The following is a 26,270-nucleotide window of genomic DNA, read 5'->3' as shown; positions in this document are numbered from 1 at the left end:
GTGGAGAATTAAAGGCACCTAACACTTAGCTCCTAGTCCAGAAAATGTCCATATGGAAGCAGGCTAACTCTGGGCCTCTATTTCTGCACATGTTTTCACATCTTCCCTCTTCACTGCTATTTTTGCTGAAGGTATCTTGGATTATAGAATAATGTCACCCTAAAAAAAGTGCCATTTCCAGTTATTTTAGTTGGTGAAAATTCTATTTATTAATACAGGCAGAAATACGATTGTGAGGTGATTAAATTTGAGGTAGTAAGTATATGATCTAGCTGCTTTTATACTGCACAAATTTGTAAGCAGGGTTGTAATGAAGTCATCAAAATGCAAGTACAGAAATCAGACATTTCCCGTGAGACACTAGAGTGGGGGGCATCATGTGGATGATCATTTCTCTGAACCACCATGTTACATGAGTCCATGGCCCCAAGTGTATGGAGCTGGGTTCATTTTCCTGAGAAATTCTCTGAGCCCTGTTCTGTTCCCATCAGTTACTGGTTGTGTGGAAAGTTGGCTAGTCAGATTTCACTGCTTTTCAGTTATTTACAAAAGTAAATAGAAATAGAGCGGGCTTATCAGTCAGCAGCCAAGATGCATTTCAGAGTGTATGGCATCCTATCTAACTCCTGGTTTTGCAGTTTTTATCTTAGGATTCCTGTTCAGTTTACTTCTTTTTTCACACTTTGCTAAAAGGAACTTAATACAGATCTGTTTCTTTTTTTCCCACTGAAGGGAGGAAAAAAAAAATCCCACACTGTGTGTCAAAAGCAAATAAGTATCCTTAATATTTTCTTGCCTTCTAGGTGTGGCATTTCTGTTCTGTCTGTGATAGGGGGTGTATTGACTTTTCTTGCTCCTTGCCAATTCTGTTAAGTGAATCCAGAGGAAAGCTTGATTTTGCTATAGGACTTCTGAGTTGAAATCGGTACTGTTTGGCCAGCATGTCTCTTCTGATGCTAATGTAAAACCAAAGGTGAGAGCCTAAAATAACTAGATACCTGTTATATCTCCAAAACATGATGAAATCTTCAAAGAATGTCATTTTAACCAATGTCAGTGAAATTTCATTCTGGTTTACTCAAGAACTTAATTGCTATTTGTGTTTATTTTTTCCTGTACCTCTGGTGGACCATTTGCCATTTCCATCATTATATGTTATGTAATTTACTCCTGGTTATTTCCACAATTATCTATTATTTAAAATTTAATGAACTTACACATAACTTATTGGGGACTTTCTTGGGATGTGGCTATTAATGGGCAAACAGCCCAGGAAGAAATGTCACTAAATGATATTTAGTCGTAAAAAATCTGGTTGTTATTTCTTAAGGAAATAAAAATACCCTTTGCTACCCAAATTGTAGTTTAGGGATGCAGCAGGAGGGCCCAGGATTTTTCCTAACTCAGCTTTGTAGGTCTTTAGCATGGCCCTATGCTAGTCCTTCTTAAAAGCCAGGTAGATCTGGGGTTCTCAATACTCTAACCTCCTGCTGGTCTACACACCCTTTGTATAGAAATGCTAAGGTCACATCATAGGGAAGTGTGTGGTGGTGAATGCAGTACAAGGGTCTGATACAGATCAGACAAAATTGTTTGAACTTAGCCTAGTGGGTGGAGGGAGGGGGCACTGAGCATTTGCATCAGGGGCCATGGCTGGAGGGAAAGTTCCTTGAGGAGGATTCATCTTCAGCTTGTGGAAATGGGACTCAAAGGGAGTGAGGCAGGTGGTGGAGGCAGCTCCTTGGGAGTCTTGTCTAAGTGTCTGGGGGAGAGAAGATCATAGTCTCAACAGCAGTGGTGCACTGGAGATAGAAAGGGAGCCATAGATAAAGTGCTTTGACAGAGATAGAATCAGCCTGGCACATTCTTTAGACTTGGGGAGGAGGAGGAGTGAAAGGAAGAAGAGAAGAAGAGGGAGAAAACACAGTGAGGTAGAAACCTTCACAAATAATGAAGCCATCAGCTGAAACATAGAGGGAGGAAAGACAGTGTTGCATACAGAGCTCTTTGCTGGGCATCCTTAGGGCCTAGAGTCCAACAGCCTTGTGCAGTCTCCAGGAGTTGTGGAGCCAGGTGGTAGCAGGTGTGGTGTGGTCTTTGTGTAATAAGGAAGTTTGGAGGAGTTGTCTTACTGGAGATAGCTGGAGGTACATGCTGGACTTCCTCAGGGTTGTGCTAGCTGGACCATGCCTCCCTCATGGAGAGAGAGGTTGACCAGAACTTTGAAGACTGCTGGCGAGGTATGTGTTTGATTCCAGTGATACTGCAGCCTTCACAGAGATGACAGCAGTAGCCAAAGTTGGGGGCGATCTGGAGGGGATGGCCAGATCCCTCCATCTTCATGCCTGCTGTACCCTCTTTGAGCTCCTCAAGCTCTTGGCTTGGAGGAGAGCTAAGAGCACAGTGGGCACGTCAGTCAGTATGTGTCCATCTATTTTGGCAGGAGTCCTGGGAGTCCTGTGACACTGTTATTTGGTAGAAACCAAATATGTGTTTCAAGCTTGAAAGTGACACTGTCACATAAAAGACTGGTTGCAAGAAAACAATGAGCTTCTGGTTGTCTAGCTTTGGGAGGAAGTAAAGCAGAATCAAAACTCAGGAAAAGAAGGTGCTAAATCATGCCTAGGAGATGATAGGAAGGATTGCTTTATGCAAATTTAACACATGCTTAAGTGCACAAAGCTGGCTATGTTAAGACAGCTAGCTGGCTTGTTTCTCCAAGAATAATTAGATTTTCTCTCCAAGGGAGTGCCTGCACTCCCATACTGGCCAACTCCCAGAAGTTGTTGAACCCACTTTTGGAGAAAGAAGCCAGGTTACTGCCAGGTATCCTCAGTATGATGAGCTCTGTCCTTCCTCCCATATAACTCTTGTTGCTTACTTTTCATTTTTTGAGTTTAGAGAGTTTGTGACTTTGAACAAGGGAACCCAGATAATTTTTTCACTGTCATTCTGCAAAACAACTTGTGATTTCATGGCTGGGAGTGCAAGCCACCAGCTGCCTGGAAAGCATTGTGTCAGGTGGCACCTGGGTTGGATCAGAGGCTCTGCTCTTCCAGCAGGGAATAAGGAGCTGTTTCTGTCCTTGAACTCCTGGGACTGCACTGGCTCCAGTCGAAAGCCCCTGCTGTCCTTTCAGGGGCCCAAGCAAGCCAACTCCAGTAGAGAGCAGGGGACAGCTTGTCATGTATGCACATTGCCTGGTGGTTTGGGAGTCAGTAAGTTTTCTCCTCTGATTTATTTCATTTCTTCTGTTAAGAATGTTCAAACCTTAGTAAACTAACACTGCCTATTTTTTTAAAAAAATGGTTATTCTTTTTCTGAAATATTCAACAATGCAGTAGCTTTACTTTTTATCTGATACGTGGAGCAGGAGTTGCCCTGCTTAGCCCGAGCATGGAGTATTTGTCCACAGCTAAGTGATCCACGTCTCCTGGCTCTTTGTTAACTTACTGGAAGTTGGATAATAGCTGTGGGACTCAGTTCTCAAATGTTTCTTTTTGAATATGTATTGATGTGTGGTGAGATAGCAGTGTTCACAGGTATTCAGGGCCCTGAGTTTAGAGTTTGGTTAAGGTTATGGATAGCTTTTGTTATTATGTATTAGAGAATCCTATCTATAAAGCTAATCTTTTTATGTTGCCTTACTGAAAGCTTCTTCCACCACCCAGATCAAAACTCTGAAATTCCATTGTGAGTAGGATTCCATAGTCAGTTTTGAATGCATTTTCTGTATCAGTGCACTTTTATTAGGCATCTTGAGGAACTGGCTTCTAATCTACACTTGCAGAGATAAGATATTTTCTTTTTTAATCCCAAACAGTAAACCTCTAGTTATAGTAAAAATAACTGTAATTCATTACCAGTCATTGAGCATTACCTATGCTATGTCTGAGTGCCACACCAGAAAATGCATGCGAGTCAGCTCATTTAATCCTCATGCAGACCCTATTGATAAACCCCAAATTGCCCTCTGTTCAACTCCCGGGGAAGCTGAGGCTTACAAATCATAGTAGCTTGCTCAAATTAAGTCATTTGCTGGAGGATGACAGCTTGGCAATCTCTTGGCTGGATTTGCTCTAACATCTTTCTGATTCCAGAACATGGAACCAGGGCCTTATAGCTCTAAGATGATGTCTTGGGGCAGATTTCCAAAAAACAGTGATCTTATATTGCCCTGGACATGATGTTTTTATAGGTAAAGCCATATCCCCAAGTTTACTGAGCCAGGGTGATATTTATTGTCTTCATGCCACAGTTTTTCTGAGAGCTGCCTGTTTCATAGACACATATTTTAGCCTTATTTATTTGGGTTTTTCTGATGATTGATTCTCTGGTTTTAAGTTTTATATTTAATGACAATGACAGAAGAGAAAGTTTTGGTGGAATTTTCCTGATCTCTCCTTCATTAGAAGGAAATTTTGTTTTAGAAGTAATATTGCTCTGAGCTTTGGAGGTGCTGGGCTCTGATAGAAAGTATTACAGGGATGTTTAACTTGGGGTCCCTGTCCTTCAAGGTGGTTTGTAGCAATCTGAGTCCATGAAGTAGTCTTGTGGCATCTTGCTTATGTAGAAGGTCCAATGCTTTCTTAGATACTCAAAGGGGTACTTGACTGTAAAGGCATAGAGGAGTTCTCCAGACTGACCTGAGGCTTATCCCAGCTCAGCTGGCTACCTGACATCAGCCCTGGGCATGTCCTTCCATCTTCCTGCTTCTCCATCTCTCCCTCTGTTTCCTGAAGCTGTTGAACATAGTCCCTGAGATTCTTTGTGAACCATGTGGAACGTTAACAATGAATGATGTTCTCAAGGACTCCAATTTTGTTTACAAACAAAACTTATCTGAACCACACATTGGAGAAGAGGGTGTGTCTCTTTGAATGTGTGATGGAAACCTTTTCCAAAGATTGCTCCCCCATCTTGTCCCCCCTCTCATGCTCAGCATTCTGATACTTAGCACAGTGTTTGCTGATTATCCTGGGCAACGATACATAATGGTCAGGATAGTATCCTAGGCTCAGAAAGACTTCAGCTGGAATTCCAGCCTTTCCAGCTATGCATAAGAACGTTACTTAGGCTGTTGGATCCTCAGACATCTCATCTGTAGAATGGGAAGAATAAGCTTGTAGTATGAAGTCATTGTGAGGATTGAATATACACAAAGTATTTGGTATGATAACTGGCTCATCATTGTTCAGAAAATGACAGTGTAAAGTCTGATTAATATTGGAATTAAAGATGTGGGAGCCAGTACTTTTTGTAAGGATGCTTCATCCACCTCTTTGGCAACACTCCTGACAGCTTTCTGTAGTGCTTGTGGATCAGAGTTCCTGGACATGGGTCTGTCCAGAGTTGAGCATGTGGAGCTGAGTCCCAGGGGACTCACTCCCATACTCACTTACTCATGAGGTGATCACTGATTTACCTATCTTGTTTGGGCCAATCAATTTGTGTTCTCTTGGAATTGAACAGAATCTAGAGCTTTGGCTGGTAATAAATAGCCAAACAAAAGCAGGAGTAGCATATTTATATCTCTTAGGTTTTCCTCCAGCATTAAGCAAACATGCAAATACTGAAGAATCTCATGGGAGAGACAGGTGACTCCCTTCTGCCTGTGGCATAAACAGGCCATGTAGCCTGGCTTGCTTCATTGCTAGATCGGTAACCAGGAGGGGCCAGGGGTGTGTCTGGTTTCTCTCTGAAGTTTTCTGTGAGCGGAGTTGTTTACCAGGTGCCAGCCAGAGCAGCCAGTATGGTAAATTTTATAAATCACATAGGTACATCATTCAGGTAAGTTGTTGTCAGTGTGGCCATTGACTTTGGCATCCAGTATTCTTGGACCCTAAGAAAATGTTATGCCTTCATTTCTGATTGGAGACATGAAAGAAATGTAAAGCAGAAGAAGCCCTTTGGACTCTGGGTCTGGGGGAGTACAGAACACCAAGAATTTCCCCAGGACAATCTGCAGGCCATGGAGCCACTCCATCCTAGTGGGGGGCCTGCTGGCACCTGTGGAATTTGGTTTTAATTCAGCTGCCAGCGGTAGGAGCCTGAGATTTGCATTCGCTGTGCCATTTAGCCCACATAATTCTCTGAATTTCAGGGAGCAGATTTCAAGCATTCTGCCACACATTGAAGAGCTCTCAAAATAAAACCCAGCTGGGAGTCACCCAGCTGATGTGAGAATTAGCAAACATTGCCCAGAAACAGTAAATGTGTAATGGTTTTAAGCTGAAATCATTTGGAGCTAAGATTGATGGCCTTTGAAATTCCAGAAATGTTTTTGTATCTACTTCTCATTTTGTAAATAGTTTCTGCTGAGGCACACCCATCTTTCTAACCTGGAAGGCCAGAGGGAGTTTGGGTTATGTGCTCCATGATTCATCTCCTGAAGGGCTTGGAGGACCTGCCCTGCACCTGCTGGGTGCTGGGAAAGAGGAAACAAAACCTGCTTGCCCAGCCTGGGCGCAGCCAGGGACACCTCTCTTGGGTGCACCTAGGAGGAACCGGCATGGCCCGAATCCCATGGTTTCCTAAACTTGTGCGAAATCCTGCTGTTTAAACTGCCCCCACACTTCCGACAATTAGACATCTAGGCACAGCATTTTGAGAACAGCGCCACCCGCTTGGTAATGCTCATGACTTTTCGTCGACACTGAGTGAAATCAGTCAAGGCTCTCAAGAGAACAACAGTAGTTCTTTCCTAGGCTGAACCACTCCCAGGTGGAGAAAGCTGGACATTTTCTATTTGCCTCTGTGAGTCTATCCTACAAAGGTCAGTGGTTATTTTCAGAGAAGCCTTGACTGCAAGCACAAAGCAAGGAGGGAGGAAACAGTCTGGCAGAGGCTGTCTGGTCCTCCAACATGGTAGTCTCTGCTTTCTCATGCATACATCCTTGGCAAACACAAACCTGACTCCAGGAGTATCTGTACATAATTCTTTGGTGGAGAAGGTATAGGAGGGATCCAGGATAATGCTTCCTCACTCTCCTGCAGCCAGACTGACACCACTGTGCCTACCATCTGTCCTGTTCCCCCCAGCAGGCTCTCTCTCCTGGCAAACACATTTTGCCCCTCCTCTGTTTCCCACTAGGGGAAGTTTAGACTTTCCTCTCCCCTTCATCATGCTCAGCATCCTTTTCTTGTACCTCACCCTGCTCAGCAAAACAAGCTGCTTATGGGGCTCAGGCTTGATAGGTAGAGATTTGAGAAGGAAACCAATGAGGGTGTGAGGATGGGCCATAGTGCCCTGACAATGCTGTTGTTAGGATGAAAGTTTAATCATAAGTGTAGTTTTTAAATCGTGGTAGCAAACTCATAACGAAAATTGACCCTGTTAACCATGATGCAGTTCAGAAGTGTTAAGTACATTCACATTGATGTATAGCCATCACCACCATCCATCTCAGAACTTTATTAATTTTGTAGAACTTAAACTCTGACCCCATTGAACAATTCCTCATTCTCCTTCCTCCAGCCTCTGGCAACCCCCATTCTGTCTTCTGTTGGTGAATTTAACTACACTTGGTCCTCATGTAAATAGAATCATACATTGCTGGGACTGGCTTATTTCTTTGAACATAATGTTCATCCGTGTTATAGTACATGCCAAAATATATTTCCTTTTTAAGACTGAGTAATACTTCATTTTATATATTTGCCACATTTTACCTATCCATTCATTCATTGGTGGTCACTTGAGTTGCTTCCATGTTTTGACTATTGTGAATAATGCCACTATAAACTTAGTATACAAATCTCTCTTCAAGATCTTGCTTACTGTTTTTTTTTTGGGGGGGGAGATGGTTTTAAAACCACTAAAACCAGAATTGGACTTGCTGAATCATATGGTATTTCTATATTTAACTTTTAGAGAAGCCACGGTACTATTTTAGTGTATACATGTACTCTAAAGTCTGAAAAAAAAAACTGAAATCCAAAACATTTCTGAACCCAAGCATTTTAGCCCATACATATAAAGAGAAAAATATGCCACATATTTAAAAACACAGTCTTAATTTAGCATCTCCTGCTTCCCAGAGATGTTAAATAATAAAGAAGTAAGGTATGCTCCCACAGGGGGCAGTCTGTGGGGTGAGGTAAGCCCATGTGCCTGGTATCCAGAACACAGTTTTCTCAACCTGGGGTTCTCCGCTCACAGATGTAGAGCTACTGCACATATACTCAGACATTGTTTTGAAGTAAAACTTTTTCATGTGTAATTCTCTAAATTGGCATTCTGTGAAATAAAAACACAAGCTCTTAAATTCATTAACATATCTATTAAATGTAGGACGTGTACAATATATTAATTGCTTTCATTTAATGATAAAAAATTATAGCTGCAATCATGCTGTTTTAATGCTGGCAACTTTTAAGACTGCTCAAAGCTTCCTCTTTAGGTGGATGTTATATCCCTGCGGTCTATGCAGTTTCCTTCTCCCTCTGAAATCCTTGCTCATTTGAAATTTCTTATTCTGCAATTTTAAAGAAATGTTGCAAACCTTAAACATAAACTGAGTCTCAGATATAACCAGTCCATGATGGATTTAGGGCATTTTTAAGCTCCCCAGGTGAGTGCACTGATCTCAGCTAGGCCTGAGAGGAGCATGGTGAGAGGAACTCTCAGAAGATGTAGTATTCAAGAAGAGCAAACATAGAAGGCAAGGAGTATGACAAGGCACAGGTAGGTGGCGCTGCTGGTGGGTTTTCCAGGAGCAGTGAACTGGAGACCCAATGCCAGAATAATGGAGGAGACTGGAGAGTGGTCCAAGCTCAAGAGTCAGAGTCAGTGCAGATGTTTAGACTCTAGAGGTTGGGATGTCGATTTATAGCTCAACAGGGGGCAGATGTGTTATGTTGCTGAGCCATTAGGCTGGCAGAAAGCACATAGCTGATTGTTGCTGTGAAGGTGTTTAGGGCCTTATCAGTTTTTTCCAAAAGGAGCCAGCAATTTATTTTGTGAGTGTTAAATATTCCATATTTTTAAAATTTGTTTTGTTTCTTTTAAATACATGACAGTGGAATGCATCACATTCTCATTACACATATAGAACAATTTTTTATACCTTTGTTTGTATATAAAGTATGTTCACATCAATTCATCAATTCATACATGTACTTTGGATAATGATGTCTATCACATTCCACCATCCTTGCTAATCCCCTGCCCCCTCTCTTTCCCTCCCACCCCTCTGCCCTATCTAGAATTCATCTGTTTCTCCCATGTTCTCCTTCCTTACCCCACTATGAGTCAGCCTCCTTATATGAGAGAAAACATTCAGCATTTGTTTTGGGGGGATTGGCTAACTTCACTTAGCATTATCTTCTCCAATTCCATCTATTTACCTGTAAATGCCATGGTTTTAGTCTCTTTTATTGCTGAGTAAAATTTCATTGTGAATATATGCCACATTTTTTATATCCATTCATCCACTGAAGGGCATCTAGGTTGGCTCCACAGTTTAGCTATTGTGAATTGTGCTGCTATAAACATTGATGTGGCTGTGTTCCTGTAGTATGCTGTTTTAAAGTCCTTTGGGTATAGTCTGAGGAGAGGGATAGCTGCGGTCTATGCAGTTTCCTTCTCCCTCAAATGGTGATTCCATTCCCAGATTTCCAAGGAATCTCCATACTGCTTTCCATATTGGCTGCACCAATTTGCAGTCCTACCAGCAATTTATGAGTGTGTCTTTTCCCCCACATCGTCACCAACACTTCTTGTTGTTTGTCTTCATAATAGCTGTCATTCTGACTGGAGTGAGATGGTATCGTAGAGTAGTTTTGATTTGCATTTCTCTAGTTGCTAGAGATGATGAACATTTTTTCATATATTTGTTATTGATTGAAATATTCCATATTTTAAAATGTTTGTCAACAATGTATGTGCATGCATGATAAACATGTATGCACACACACAAAGCTCTGCTAGGCAAACAAATCTCCCTGGTGTCTTTGCAGCTTGCAGATTTGCACTTTCCTAGTCCATGGGCCTTACTAGGTGGGTAGTGGGTGTGCTGTAGGCAGGGGAATGCATGAGAAGATGGACAGCCCTCATATGCAGTAAACACTGAGGAAGGAAGGAGTCCATGTCAGCAGTAGACTTGACTGAGAAGTTGCTGTATTAAAGAGAGAGAAAACATTCTTACACAACTCTCCATTTGTGTGTCCCTTAGCAATGATAGTTTGGATCACAGCAGAGAAGGGTGGATTGAATGATACCTTGAGGTGACTTTGGGTAGTTGGGGACAGAGTGTAGATTTGGGGCAAACAAAGGGGGCAATTAAAACTTCTGTCTCTCTTCAGCCCCATACTCTCTTGCATAGTGGTGGCTGAATAAAAGAATGTATTACTAGCTGCTTCTGGTTGGACTCCATGTTTGGAAGGAGTTCAAACCAGCAAAGTTGAAATATGTACTCATTTCCTAAAAATTGTCAAATAAACACTTTTTTTCTTGAAGGCAACTTTCAGCAGGTAAATCATAGACAAGACTTGTAACCCTGGACTCAATGTTGATTAGTGAAAGATTGTTTGAGTCTGTCTTGATTTTTCTATCTCTAAAGTGTTTGACATCTCTCCTTCCTCATAGAAACTGAACAGTGTAGTGGTTAAATTTTCAGGCTCTGAATCAAATTGTCTGTAGTTGATATTAGCTCTGCCTGTTTGTAACATGGGAATGGCATACCTACACTTCTTATCTATAAAATATAAGTAATAGTCATTCCTCCCCAGAAAACAGAGAAAAGAATACATGAATCAATAAATATTCAGTCTTTAGTGTATAAAATGTTGACTATTACATTTTTATTTCTATAAAATGAAAGGAAGCAAGATAAAATACAGCACAATTTTATAAGTGCAGGGCTTTTAACAAGAAAAAGAAGAGAATTAATTTATGCCTAATTATCATAGTAGAGGATGAGATATGTTATTCTGAGTCTTGCTAAAACTAGTGATCTGAATATCAGTAAGTTTACAGCCTACAGCCTCCTCTGAATCCCATTTGTTCTTCCCCCCACAATTTAATTTTTAATTTTTTTAAACATTAATTTTTTTTCAGTTATAGATGGACATAATACCTTTATTTTATTTATTTTTTTTTTATGTGGTGCTGAGGATCAAACCCAGTGCCTCCAGGTGCTAGGCAAGCACTCTACCACTGAGCCAGAATCCCAGCCCATTCCCCCATTTAACTTTTTTTTTTTTTTTTTTTTTTGTGCTGGGGATTGAACCCAGGACTTTGTGCATTCGAGGCACACACTTTACTAACTGAGCTATATCTCCAGCCCCTGGTTCCCCCATTTTTAATGACCTCTTTCATTTTAAAAGCAGTAAGTATGCAGACAGTGTAATAGAAAAAATTAAGAAATTTAAAAATGCACAGAATAAAATAGCAAAATGTACGTCATGCCTTACATTACTCAGATGTCAGTGAATTCTTTTTTAAAAGCTGTATTGTGATCTATTGTTCTCTTGAAAAATGAAATTTTCATAAGCAAATAATGTTTTAAAGCTCATTTTTCCAGAAATCTTTCTTGAACATTTTTGCTCCTTAGATTATATATTTAAATAGTGCCAGTGTAATGTTAAACCATTATTTATTGACATTGTCTTTTATAAGTGTATGATTAGATTATTTGTTTGGTGTATTTATTTAAGAATGTTTAGTTAGATTATGTATTTATTTGCTTGTTTGCCGTTAGAAGTTATGCCATAATGAGAGTCTTTGAATCTCCCACAGTGTGGTCTTGCAATACTGTCATTTCTTCAGAATAAATTTCTGGAAATAGAATTCCTGTATCTTTGATACCTCCTGCCATAGTACCTCCAAGAAGGTTACCTTGCAGCAGAGTTTACGGGGCATGGAAATCTCACATTGCCTCCCTGTGGGGCAGGGTAGGGAGGATTGGGCAGGAGCAAGCCCTTGGGAGTCAGCCGATCTGGTTTCTAGCTCTGCCTGACACCCAATGATTGTATGCCCTTGGGTTAGCTATGGATTTCTCTCAGACTGAATTTTCTGAGCTGCAAAATATTTTGCGACCTGAATGATGTAACTACTGAATATTGTAGTTATTAGGTAAATAACTAAGGTTTTTATTAGCATAGGACATAGTGAATGTTAGTGTGGAGTAAATACTAGCTATTATTATAAAAAAATATACAGGATCTACGTAAAATAGGGTCCTTATGTATAAATGACTACATGTATGTATGTGTATTTATTCTGATATAGCTATATAAGCATATATATATGCTTATATGTAGGTATATAGACATATAATATATATGCATAAATGTATATATTTATACATATCTGCACACATATACTATAGGTATTCTGCATATCAAATAAAATATATATATACACACAAAAAGGTCAGTTTTCTTTCCTTACTAATCCGGAGGAAATAAGAATTTGTAAAAATATTCATTGGAGTAAGTGACTCATTGGCAAGGGTTTAGGAATCTCCTACAAAGTGATGTGAACATTCAAAACACAGTTTGAAATCTGATATAAATCAAGATGAAAGGATTGCATGTTATGACACTATCACCTACTGCCAAACAGCTGCATCCACTCAGAGTGGCTTTGTCAATGGGTGCTAGACCGAGGTTGATTTAATATGGCTTGATATCTTCCCAATATATTCAATATCATGGACCCATGGATTCCAGACCTTCAGAACTGGTCCTGACTCCTGCTCTGGGGCAGGTTGAGCACAACCCTTGCAGACTATCAAGGGAGCCCGCTGACCTAAATTGTAATGTGAACCCACCTGTAACTCAGAAAGGGCCAAGTAATCTCAGCTCTACCTTTGCATTGTTAGGATCCTGTAGAAAGTAGTACAGTACTGCTCCCAGCTGGTAACCACATTTTTCAGGTGTTTCTTTCCAGGAACTCTTCAAAAATGCTTCCTCTATTTTTCTTTTAACTGGCTTATTTTCTTCATGGTGTCTTCTGTAAATGTGGAATGATATTGCTATACTGACTTTAGAAAGATCATGCCACTCACAAGTTATTTCTGGAAAGAGGCATGAACACTTATGACAATGAATTATTATGAAGCAAGTATGAAAACTTCTGCTTCATCCAGTTCTTTTGTCTTGTCATTTTTAAGGAGGAAGATGAAGGCTCGTGCTCCCCCACCTCCTGGAAAGCCTGTTCCCCTGAATGTTCATGGGGATCAAAGACCTCCCTGTGATGCAGCCCTCAGCTCACAGCAGAATCTGATCCACATGAAGGAGGCACTGCAAAACAGTACTCTGGACATCACTGTAGTTCTTCCCAGTGGGCTGGAGAAGCAGAGTGTGGTCAATGGAAGGTAGGTAAGAGGCTTGTGCTGTGGGAGGAGCCACTGACCTCCCATGTACAGATGCCAGAAGGACAACTGAAGAGTGGACATTGATTTATTGCCCTTTTCTTTCAACTCATATACTGATGAGGGCCACATGGTTACCAATGAAGGTCTAGGTATCCATCTAGACTGTCCCACTGGTCCACCTGGATTGAGGGCATGACTAACCCAGCCAGGCTCCTGTGAATCCTTAAAGAAGCATGTGAGAGGTTGGGCTTAGAAAGAAGGGGTGGGAAGGAGTCCCAGACACAACTCCAAGGAAATGACCTTTGGCCCCACGGTTGGACCATTACTCCAGCATCCTTGGTTCTGAAGTTACTTAGCCAGGAGAGCAGCCTCCTGAATGAACCATTCTAGGGACTACTTACAGCCTTATCTATGCAGGTATACATGCAATTGGCAGTCACCTTTTGCAAATGAAAGCATGATCCATGGATTTCAGGTTTAAGGGCTTCATTTCCATATCCTTAAATTTCACATCATCTTCATAGCACAGACTTGCCAGTGGATGTGCCTGTGAACAACTGAAATGCTGCTTGTACACAGAGAGTACAAATGAAATATTGGCACAGCTTCCTTCATTCATAGTACTCATATTACCAATAGAATTATATATTTTATGTTTGATGTTGGTCAAAATACATCACAGTTATGTTAAGAAGTCTTGTGCTACTATAACTGTTGCTATGTCTGGTAACTCAATCCATGATGAAAATGTTAACAAATCATAGGAAAATTTTGAAATTTTAATAAATATTATATTGTAGATAAATATGATGGAAAACTTTCAAGCATAAAAACGTATTTGCATATCTTGTAGAAGAATGAATGGAAGTAGTACTTGTAGGAGAAATGGAACAAGAAATGGTATAACATATTTAACTCTTAGAAACACTTTGCTCAAGAATTGTTAAAATGAATAATGGTGAACATTACAACACTTTGAGTTTTTATATTCTCGTGGACACCTTTTAAAAAGTGATGCAAGAGCTTTATTATTTTATTCATTTTAAAATATCAGTATTTGGATGATAACCTGAATTTTGTTAATCCTTTGCAATGATTTTATTAAATTAATAAGTTAATTAAAAATGAATACTCTAGGTGATTGTTTTGTTTCTACTTAATGCTAGGGATGGAACCCAAGACCTTGAGCATGCTAGATATGCACTGTAGGCAAGCACTCTACCATTGGGCTGTACCCCTGCACTAGGTGACGACTTAATGGGCAAAAGGGTACATAAATTTTCACAAATACTCTGTGGGACATATGAACAAAAATTGGAGGAACATCACTGCCACTCTCAGTATATACCTAGGATTGGAACTGTTGGATTATAGAGTACTGTGTCTTTAACTGTACTAGACAAGGTTATACTGTTTTCCACTGTAGTGCTACCAGGGTGACCTCAGGGGTAGTCTTTTTGTGTGTGTGTGTGTGTGTGTGTGTGTGTGTGTGTGTGTGTGTCCTCCCTGTAGCCGTTGTTTATACCAGTAGGACTGAATACATCACATTGTGCTATTATGGTAGGTGCCTACCTTGAAGCAGGTATCTTGGGGCTTTTTCTCAGGCCTGGCTCCCAGGGGTTATATACCAGATAGTTGAGTTGTAAGAGATTTTCTGCATTTCTTTGTTTTACAGAGTAGTCATTGTTTTAAGTACGCATGACCTTATAATTTAATTATAGTTTTCAAAATGATTTTTGAATATGCATGAAATTTTACCAGTGAATGTATTATGGTTTGTACACTATTATATTTTTTGGTTAATTTCTTTTCTTTTTTGTTTTAAGAAAATGGCATTGTTAGATAATGCCTCAGAGATGAGTTCATGAGTGGTTTCCAAAGTGTGGAAACCCTGGACCAGGAGCATGTGCATCACCTGGGAACTTATTAGGATTCACTTCTCAGGCCCCACCCAACCCTCCTTAAGATGAGGCTCTTCCACATGGACCTTAACAAGTCCTCCAGGTGATTCTGATGCAGTTGAAGTTTTCAGAACCCATCTTACTTTCTGCTCCACCCCCCGTCCCCAGCTAATTTTATTGTTTCAGAAACTGAGGTCTGACAGAATGAGTGATTTAAGAAGGAATACAGAGAAAAAATACTTTCAGAGAAGGCTTATATTTGGGTTGGCCAGGGCTTGCAATTGGCTATGGCTGTGGCTGTGAAGCATGGTAGGGGTTCAGGATTAATAGAAGGAAGTGTTCCCTTGGGACAGGGCTTTAGAGGTAGGAGGTCAAGGATTTGAATTGATGCCAGCAGAGTTCTTGAATGATTTTTATAATGGAGCACACTTTGACCCTAGGTTGGATGATCACATATTAAGACGATATCAAGGGGCTATGAGGGAGTATTGAATGGCCCACTGGTATTGAGGCACTTCTTAACCTTTGCTTAAAACAGATCTACTTGTTTTTTGTCAGCATGGTTTGTTCCTTCTGTTTAAACAGGTGTTTTAGTAAAAGACGAGGTTACCTTTTCACCAGCTACTCAAGTAGTTTTAAACACAACCAGCCCTTAACTGTATAATTCCTGACATGAAAAATCCTCATAAGTGACAGTATATTAGAAATTGCATGCTCATGATCCCATTCTGCAAATGACAATCTTTTTTTTTTCCTGAGCTTCTTTTGAATTTATGAACAAATAAAAGTGCACATATGTTCTTAAAGGTTGGGAAGTGAGCACTGGGGTTCTGGGCTGTTCTTAAGAAAAATGGCCTGACAGACCTTTATGAATGGTGTCTCCACTCCCCACATGGAAGCTGGAGGGAGGACACCATTTCCATTACTTTAATTGGGGTACAAGCAAAGAGAAGATATTGAAAGAGACAGTGCCCTCAGCCAAAAGGGAGCTTTGTAAAAGGTGCCAGACGTTTAGTATTGGGCTGTGAGGTTTTCATGTAGTAAATTAGTCACATACACATTAGTTCACATAGCTAAGGGTCTGGGGCAGGAAAGGGAAGGTTTTTTGTTTTGTTTTTTCTCTTTTGCAGTATAGAAGAAATCTCCCCCAATATTCTGTCTCGTGATTCTGCCAGCCTTTGTGAGCCATATCACCCCTTTACAACAGATACATTTATACCTGTGCAGGGAATTGTAGGTCTCAGTGCAGGAACCTCACAGTGGCAGGTATTGGGCCTCCAGGTTCCTTCTGTAGAGGGGCCCCCTGTTTCTACACACACAGGAAGGGAGGCTGAGAGATGTTCTCATCCCTGGTCTGTCTTATGAAGGGACTAATAGAGTACATGTGTGGTCCTTGGCAGCTTCCAGAAGGCCTGTTGATTTGGTTTTGCTCCATGGTGAGCTTCTGGCCTTAGGGGCTGAAGGAAGTATAGTTAAAGAGGCAGTTCTTGTGTCCTGGCCTGGGGAGTCAGCCAGAGGGGAGGCCATCCTTAAATAACAGGGTTGGCAGCTGGGTATGGTTTGGCTTGCTTATGTTTTCATTTGAAGAATACCTTTTAAACAGTGTAAATTCCTGGGATATAAAGTCCTAAATGGCACCGAAGGGCAGAGAGGTGAATTTTGTTCAGCAGCCCTTTTTATGAAGCTCATAGAATACTTGTGATAATCGGGATGCCAAGTCACCCTTCTAATGACCACCTCTCCCATACTCCCCATGGTGTGCTTCTTCACTGAGGCTTTGTGTTTCGCCTAAATCCAGGAGAAGTCCCCTCCCCCGCAAAAAATCACTGTGATTTATAGAATGATATCATTCATATTTAATTTCTAAGTTTTTAAAGGAAGACTCTTTCTTTTGAGGAAATAATTAGGTTAAGGCATTGGCTGTAGATTATAAAATGCTTGCTATACTAGCAAAAGGCAGGCTTGTTCTCACTGACTGTTTACCAAATTGCAGAAGGTGCTATGGTTGTTGTGGTGGTGGTGATGTATCCATCACATGGGTGGTAGGGTTTTGATAAATTAAAAAATACTAAAATATTCATTTATTCACTGACAATACACGTATTCAATCACTAACTTTGTTGCGGCACTAGGAAGTGGACATCTCAGCCAGCAGAGGAAATGTACAGCCTGTCTAAAATGACCAGTGTAAGAAGCTGGTAGTTCCAGTTTACAAGAACCTAGGGTATTTGGGTTGGGGAGAATGGGTCTAGACACTTGGTGGTTCCATTCCAGGGCTTGACAAGTCACTGGAAAACTTGCATCAGAATATTAATTTTTTTCAATCATATGGGTAAGCCGACTGATATTAAAAGTAGCACACAAAATTTATGTGAAATTTTAAGACAACAATAGCAGGTGACTTTGAGTGTCACTGGGCTGTATCCAGGTTCTCCAGTGGTACTCATTGACTCTTCTACTGAGTGAGAATCAGATAGAGAACCTAATCTGCTATAACCTAAATGCAGAAGAAATAAAGTGACCTTCAAGAGAAATTCAGTATATTAGACAAAGGGAAATGAAAGACAGGTAAGGGGAATAGGAATAGTAAAGACAACAGAATAAATCTAATATAATTTTCCTGTTGTCACATATTTTCCTAGTACACAATTACCTATGTGAACCAATCCCACCATTGTGCCTACCCACAAGAATGGGGTCCTAATTAAAGTAAGATATATCCAATGCTTGCATAATTTTGTCAAAATGGATTCTACTGTCTTTTATAATGTTATGCTCAAATTCAGGACCCCCAAAAGACCACCAGGGACCAAGATCGATGTAAACAGCAAAGAGGTGTTTATTGCGAACTAGCTCGTTCCTCCAGGCACACACAGCAACTGGTGACGCTGAGAGGCACCGAGCCCAGGGTTTGCAGCAGTTTTATACATTCTTTGGAGAAGGCAGGGACCCCCACATACATCATAGTATCTCTTACAAATCATCACACACCACGGGAAAATCAAATAACAACTCTAAAACATAATTAGCACATTCACTGGCGGGAACAAGTTGGGTAGGGGTGATTGGTTATTACAAGAGGGTATTCGTTTGAACTGATTGGTTTAAGCCAAAAGGGGTGTTCCTGCTGAACTACATGGTTTCCCAACACCATAAACTACTGGGAGGGTCATCTGGCATCCCAGGTATTTCCCTGTCCCGTGCTAATTGGTGGCTGCTAGGGGGTCATATGGGTTCCCACCTAGCCCGACTGCATCAGGGACACCTGGTGCAGCAGATCTCATTTGTAGATAAACAACTTAGCAGGGTGGGAATGTGCCTAGGAGTGCTCTGTGGGTCTTTCCAAGGACAAAGGTCATGTCCCTTCCTTGGACAGGCTTTGCTCTGAGGTAGAGGCTGGTTTTTCAATAACTAAGAAGAACCAATAAAATGAAATTTAAAAAAAGATAGAAGTCAAAGATGATAAGATCATAGTTAAGAAAGAGCATGGGTCACTGTAGTCAGCTTAAGGATATTTGGGGGGGCTGATCTTCACCAGAATGCACTTTGTTTGAGATCACCAGTCCACACCTGTGTAGGTAACTCATCTCATGGCGACACTTCTGGGTAGAATAACTGTCAGATTTTCCTGGGTTTCCAGCCTTTGCACGTCTCCAGGTCAACGGACTCTAACCAATATTGGCTTTTACAGACATTTAAAATTTGCCACTAAGAAAATAGGCCCTCATAAGTTGGTAATCTCTATCTTTCCCTAAATTTACATCATTAAGCCTTTACAGACTCCTGGCAGCTGCATGGCTCTGAAATGCCAACCATCTGGAATTTGACACTATTCTTCTGATTGTTACTCTAGCATTAGTAGATCAGGACCCAAGCCTCTTTAAAATTGAATTTTTACTGGAGACCCCAACCTCAAACCTGGAGTTCTTCCTCTGGCTAACAGACTGTGTGGCTCTGGGCTTCTTCTTATCCCCTGAGTTGCTGTTAACCTTTTTTTGTGTTGTGCCCACATGTTCACTTGTGAGGCTCTTCGTTAATATGGGCTGCCTGCAGAGAACCCTGCTTGCATCTTGCTATGCCTTTTTGGTGCCACGAAAAGCTGTCAGACTGGACTTTCTCCCAGGCTTGCTCTGACTCTGTTACACCAGAGTGTGCCTCGCCCAGAGCTTAGGGTCACATGATAGCCTAGGTCTCACATAAGAATCTGGACCATGTTGAACCAGTTTAAGATTTCATAGCACATGCAAATTTAGTTTAAGAGCATATTAGATGGTAGTTACCTGAAAGTAATTTGTACACCTGGCACTGAGTGAGCCATTATTTCAGTCAACACATCAGTTCTAATGTGCATATCTTGAGTCCTAGGAGTCTAATGGTTCTCAAAGTGGGGCCCCTGAACCTGCAGTATTAGTATCTCTTGGGAATATGTTAGCCTGACCCTAGGCCCTTTGATCAGAAATGCTGGGATGGGGTCAAGCAATCTGTGTTTCAACACCCCTAAAGTTTCAGACTGCATGTTACAAGTCAAGATCTCCTACTTGAGTGTGTGCCACTGGCTTTTCTAGGTGTCAGGCACATAATCCTGAGCATGAGCCCAGGGCCTCATGGGCCTGTTGGCACGAGGAGGGGAACTATGAGAAGGATAAATTCACAGGCCCAAGAAGGGTCCTGGTGCACATTGTCATCACAGATGAAGAGAATCTGCCCATCCATTTCCAGTGAACACATCTGAGGTGTAGCAAGAGAGCAAGCTCGTTATGTAGAGAGAAGTCCCCTGATTAGAGGAGGACTGTTCATTAATCAGCCACAGCCTGAAGGGTCCAGGGTGCAGCCTGTCTGACTTCTGTGTCCCAATTATATGCTCCGCAAACAGCCTGTGGGCTGCCCTCTATTCTCTGCCCCTCAGCTCTGAGAGTGGATATAGGCACAAGCTCCTTGTTCTACATCTAGCTGTCTGCTAGGATTTCAAAAAAGAGCCACTTATGAATAAAGACCAGTTTGTTTCTCATTGAAGTCACTGACTCATGCAAAAACAATTGTTGACATCTGTATACATTTAGAAAGTAATTTTTAAAAGAAAAAAGTTTAAAAATTCTACTAATTTTTAGAATTTAAAAACAGAGACCAAAACAGATGCTGTAAAGCAAATTTCATCTCTACATTATAAACACTTAAAAGACATTTGGAGAACAGAGGTAAAGGAGTTGGAAGGAAAAAGGCTACTGAGGAGGAATGGGAGAGAAAACCTGAGAGATCTCTCATCAACCTCTTCAACCCTGTTCACTTGGTTTTGGAGTGATTGATCCCTTTTATTGCTATCTTCTATTCTTTTGAACCTGGGATGTATACTGAAAAAAATATATATGGAGATGATGATGATGATGATGATGATGATGATGATTCAGATTCATATATAGAGAGATATATATGTAGAGAGAGGGAGAGAGAGACATATACACACAGAGAGACAGTGAGATTTTCTTGGGGTCCCTGAAGTGCCTAACAGTGACATTCCTATGGGATTTTCATTAAGGCCAGGAGGTCCTTTGCACTCCTTAGCTTCCTAATATACCTGACTTTTCCTTTAATATTCAGAGGGTATCTAATAGTCTCAGTTTCATTCCTTGTAAAATGTGGGAAACTATTCTGCAATGCTCCAAGGATGTTTCATCTAAAGGATCTAACATCCCTGTGTGGCTGTTACCAAGCCAAATACAGACAAGTGACTGTCAACCTGAGCCAGATGAATGTCTTACTATGTAGAATCCAAATAGAGAGGAGAGCAACAAAGTAACTCATTAACTTAGTAGAAACTGATAGAGTACTCTGCCTTACAGATGTTAATTCACCTAAAGAGTCTATGAACCCTGGGAAGTGGGCCCTATCATAATGCCCTTACAATAAGGAAACTGAGGCACCAAGAGGCACAGTTTCACAAGTCAGCAGCAGTGCATGGGGATTCAATTCCAGGCACCTACCCCAGGTGCCTCCACTGACCCACAGCACTGCCACAGCAGAGATGGGCAGGCCCTCATCAGAGTGCACAGAGCTGCAGATCAGAGGTGGGGGCTGCTCCTTCAGACCTCCACAGGGAGTAAGGAGGAGACTAGACCCAGCAGGTGTTGAGAACAGAAGCCACTAGGCAACCTCATTCAGTCTCTGGAAAGTTCTACCTGGCCCAGTGGCACAGTGACCTACTAAGACCTCATGGAGAGATACACATAACACCTAATTAGGGAAGTCATTAGGCCTTTGTAGGCCTGGGGACACAGGTTGGAACATGATGGAGCTGTAAAGAAAACCCACAGGGACTGTAGCAGCTTGGTACCTCTCTGTCCATTGTTGGGCACTGCCACTGTGCCAAGGATTACCTCCTCCTTTCTGGATAGGTTTCTCCAGCAGATCAAAGGAGCCTTAAAAGAACTGGATGGCTGTTTGGAATTTGGTATTTTAAGGTTTCAGTCAATAGTGGTATAACAGGTGTAGTGCAAGGTGGCAAAAGCCATTTGTACCTTACCTCACACAGACAGGTTCCCACAGAGTGTGTAGTGTAAAAATGGTGAGTATTTTAATATTTCAAGTTAGTCATCTTTTAAATATCAAGCCAAACCCTGCAGGACATTTACTAAGTTGAGCTTATGTCTTTGGACCTGGGTTCTCTTATGACATTCATGAACCAAGGTTATATCAATGCAGCAGAGCCAGTCCTCATGAGAAAGCTGTGTCCACTTGAGGCTCACAGCTAGAGATGGGTGGAGAAAGGGCAAAACAGCCACTTGAGCTTCCTGGACCTCCTCACTCTCACTCGCCTTTAGAAACTGTCTGTTCTGGGTGCTGCTTCAGCAACCAGGAAGGAATGGGGTCCCATTTGCTTCCCTGGATTGATCAGTAATAGCTCTGTGTTCTCTGTGTTCTTCAAGTACTTAACATGTGTGATAACCTATGTCTGATTTTCCATCATATTCCAGTAGAGGTTTGGGTTTTTGCTTTTGTTTGCTGACCCTCAAAAGTAATAGTAAATTTAAGCAAGAGGTTGTTCATAAACTACATGTACCCTTAACTGTTAAAATGTAACTGCAGCTTTCCTAGTAGGGAGCATTTGCTTTCCCAGTAGGGAGCACTCCTGAGGAGAATTTCATCCTTCCTCAGGTATGTGGAAAATGGAGGACAATATTGCTGTGGAGCATGGATCAGTGAATCCTAGAGTTCCATGTGACACAGAAGGTAGCAATTTGAACAACCAGTTATTTATTCAGACCTAACTAGTGTACTGCTTTGCTAGCACATTAAATTGTAACCACTGGCTTCTGCTCTGACAAGATGGGTGTATTCTTTGTAGTGGAAAAAAGCCAGGGAGCCCTGTGGCACTTGCCTTTCACAGTAAATTCTCTAATTAGATGTTTCAAATATGCTGCCAATTACTGGACTAAAAGGTTAGAAGGAAACATTAGCAGTGTTTGTGTACTTTTTTGTGTTTCTTGACCAATTACATGTTTACTTGGTGGAAATAAACTCTGGGTGGAGATAGCAGAGACAAAGCTAGAGTCACATCCATGGACAAGAGTATAAATCAAATCCCAGCCCCACTCCCCCTGTGTAGAAACCCCAGGACAACAGTCTGCATCACTCAGACTAGAGAAAAGTGTAAAGGCACCGTGGAGCCCTGGACCTATCAGGTGTACAGTGAATGAGAGTCTGTATGATGGTGTTATTTTAGCACTTTTAAGGAGTCTGTTTTCCATGTGGAGACTAGCATGTCTTTGAGTGCATGGTGTGTACCTCCTTGCTTTATTTCATTAAGCTCCTTGTTGAGATAAAGATGAGTTTTGACCAGGGGCTGAAACAACCAGAATTCATTGTAGGTATTAGCCTGCCTGTCCACCTGTGGTACATGTGAGGGTTTGAACTGCCTGGTCCCCACAAATGCCCCATCAGTCATAGGGCACTGGCTTCTTGGGGATTCCTGGGTCTCACTGGTTGGCAGACACTGTCACTCAGTCACTTCCTGGATAGTGGATGAGGTAAATATTGTTTTGAAGATGACTTTGAAATATTGCTTTGGATCAATAAGAACATCATTGATAGTCTTATAGCAATTGGATGAGAAATGGGGTAGCTTGGGCTTTTGTTGTTGCTGTTTGTTTTGGCATTGAGTTGCCATCTAGTATCAGGGCCCCACAGGGCTGGGACGCTCAGGGTCAGGGAGGAATGAGTGAAGGACTAGGGTAAGTACCTATGGCTTTATTTTATTTGAGTTCAAAAACCAGGTTTGTTTTATTTTAAAGCTTTCTAAATTTCTTTGTAACACACTTCACCCAGTAGGTTATCTATAATATTTACTGAGTTAAACATGTACTTTTAAAAATGTCTACATTTTTTTAACCAAAAAATAAGTATCCATTGTATGAAGTGTCTGTTGGCAAGAGTTACTTCCTTTTTTCTGGTTAATTTTTTCAGTTTCACTGGGGCAAAATTGACAAATATAAACTTTGTATTAAGTATAAAACACGATGTTGATATACATGTATATTTATGAAATGATCACCACAAAGTAGTTTATATATTTGTCAACTTATGTACTTATAAATATAAGTATGTGTATGTGTGCGTACACACGCGTTGAGAACCATAAATTTGTACCCTCTCAGCAAATATCATACATACAGCACAGTTTCTGTAGTCACTGTGATGTGTATTAGGTCTCCAGATTTTTACTCCTACCACATAATAGGAACTTAGTGCTTTTGATAGGCATTTATCTCCTCATTTCCTCTTCACCTAGCCCTTGATAACCACTCTTCTAATCTCTGCTTCTATGGATTTAACATTTTTAGCTTGCACATATAAGTAAGATCATTCACTATTTCTGTGTCTGGCTTATTTCACTTAGCATATGTCTTCCAGGTTCATTCATGTTTTTATATATGGCAAGAATTTTTTTATTTTTTACAGCTTAGTAATACTCCACTCCATAATGGCCATAACAGTTTACATTTCCACTAGCTGCGTGTAAGAGTTCCTTTTCAACTTCACCAGCATTTATCTTTTTTTTTTTAAATTTATAATAAACATTCACAGGTGTGAGGTGATATTGTGGTAGAGTTGTACTTTTCTGATAGTGATGTTGAACATGTTTTTTACATATACCCATTGGTTATATGTATGACTTATATTGAGAAATGTTTATTTGAGTCCTTTGCCCTCCTTTTAGTTGGGTTATTTGCCATTGAGTTGCCTTGAGTTACTTGTCTATTTTGGATATTAACACCACATTAAATATATGGTTGGAAAATATTTTTTCCTATTCCATAGTTTTCCTTTCACTCTGTTGATGCACAGAAGCTTTTAGTTTGATGCAATTCCACTTGCCTTTGTTAGCTTTGGTTGTCTGTGCTTTTGGTGTCATATCCAAAAAAGAGCACTACTCAGGCCAACATCAGCAAGATTTCCCCTATGTTTTATTTTTGTAGTTTTATGAATTCAAGTCTTAGTTTAAATCTTTAATCCTTTTGAGTTTATTTTTGTGTATGGTATAACAGAAGTGTCCAATTTTATTTTTCCACATGAGGATGTTCAGTTTTCCCAACACCATTTATTGAAGAGTTTGTCCTTTCCTCACTGTGCACTCTGTATACTTGTCAAAGATTGCCTAAGTATAAATGCATGGATTTATTTCTGGGCTGATTTTGTTCCATTGATCTACATGTCTAATTTTATGCAAGTACATTACTGTGTGGATTACTGTAGCTTTGTAAGATATTTTGAAATTGGCATATGTGATTACTCCAGCTTTGTTTTCTCAAGATTACTTTAACTCTTTAAGGTCTTTTGTTGTTCCATATGAATTTAAAGATTTTTTTTCTATTTGTCTATTTTTTGTTGTTCCATATAAATTTAAAGATATATTTTTCTATTTTTTTTGTTGTTCCGTATGAATTTAAAGATAAATTTATCTATTTTTTGTTATTCCATATGAATTTAAAGATATATTTTTCTATTTGTCTATTTGTTCATTGGGGTTTTGGTGGGGATTGTATTGAATCTGCAGATTTCTTTGTGTAGCATGGACACTAACAGTTTTAGTTCTTCCAATCCATGAAAAGGGAGTATCTTTCCATTTATCTGCATCTCCTTTGATTTCTTTCATCCAGTAATTCAGTGCATAAATCTTTCAAATGTTTGATTATGTTTATTCCTAACTACTTTATTCTTTTTGCTGCTATTATATGTAGAACTGCTTTCTTAATTTCCTTTTTGGATAGCTTATTGTTAGTATACAGAAATGCCACTAGTTTCATCTGGTTGTGGTGGCACATGCCTGGAATCTCAGCAACATGGGAGGCTAAGGCAGAAGTATTGCAAGTTTGAGGCCAACCTCAGGAACCTAGTGAGTCCCTATCTCAAAACAAACAAAACAAACAAGATGCTGGGGATGTGGTTTAGTGGAAGAGTGCCTCTGGGTTTAATCCCCAGTAACTGCCCCCCCCCAAAAAAAACCCCACACATATAGCTACTAATTTTTTATGTGGTTTTGTATCAAGCAACTTTCCTGGAGTAGTTTATTATTTTAACTATGTTTTGCTGTTATTGAATTTTCAGGATTTTCTACATATATGATCACATTATCTATACACAGAAAAATTTTCTTCTTTCCTTCTGATTTGCATGAATTCTTATTTATTTTCTTGGGCAGTGCAGTGCCTGTGGCTAGGACTTCCAGTATTGTGTTGAACAGAAGTAACAAGGGAGTATCCTTGCCTTATAAGTATCTAAGTGGAAAAGTGTTTTTTTTCCGCTTTGAATATGATGTTAGCTGTGGGCTTTTCACATATAATTTTGATAGTGTTGAAGTTAGTTCCTTCTATTTTGTTGACAGTTTTTAAGTTATGAATGGATGTTGAATTTTGTCACGTGGTTTGTCTATATCAAGATGATTATGCCTTTTTATAAGACTTGTTTCTTTAATGTGATGTATCACATTGATTGATTGGCTGAGTTAAACCATTCCTGCATCCTTTCATCCAATAATTGGATGAAACGTGGTATA

The 26,270-nt window shown here is 40.4% G+C and overlaps 1 protein-coding gene across 8 annotated transcripts in view; it reads left to right on the top strand.

Annotated features, from left to right (window-relative positions):
* The window catches only part of Cobl (cordon-bleu WH2 repeat protein), a 288,719-nt gene that overhangs the window by 68,246 nt on the left and 194,203 nt on the right, over nt 1-26,270 (top strand). For all 8 annotated transcript variants that reach the window (XR_013089036.2, XM_076837019.2, XM_076836990.2 and 5 more), the window contains exon 2: nt 13,119-13,322. Coding sequence is in view for 7 of the 8 variants with exons in the window: in XM_076837019.2 (XP_076693134.2) it covers nt 13,119-13,322 (204 nt within the window). In the remaining variant the exon portion in view is untranslated. The remainder of the gene's footprint in view (nt 1-13,118; nt 13,323-26,270) is intronic.

This window comes from Callospermophilus lateralis, chromosome 1 (assembly GCF_048772815.1).
Source record: "Callospermophilus lateralis isolate mCalLat2 chromosome 1, mCalLat2.hap1, whole genome shotgun sequence".
NCBI lineage: Eukaryota > Metazoa > Chordata > Mammalia > Rodentia > Sciuridae > Callospermophilus > Callospermophilus lateralis.
The sequence above is the reverse complement of the archived record's forward strand: the minus strand, read 5'-3'. Positions and strand labels throughout refer to the sequence as shown.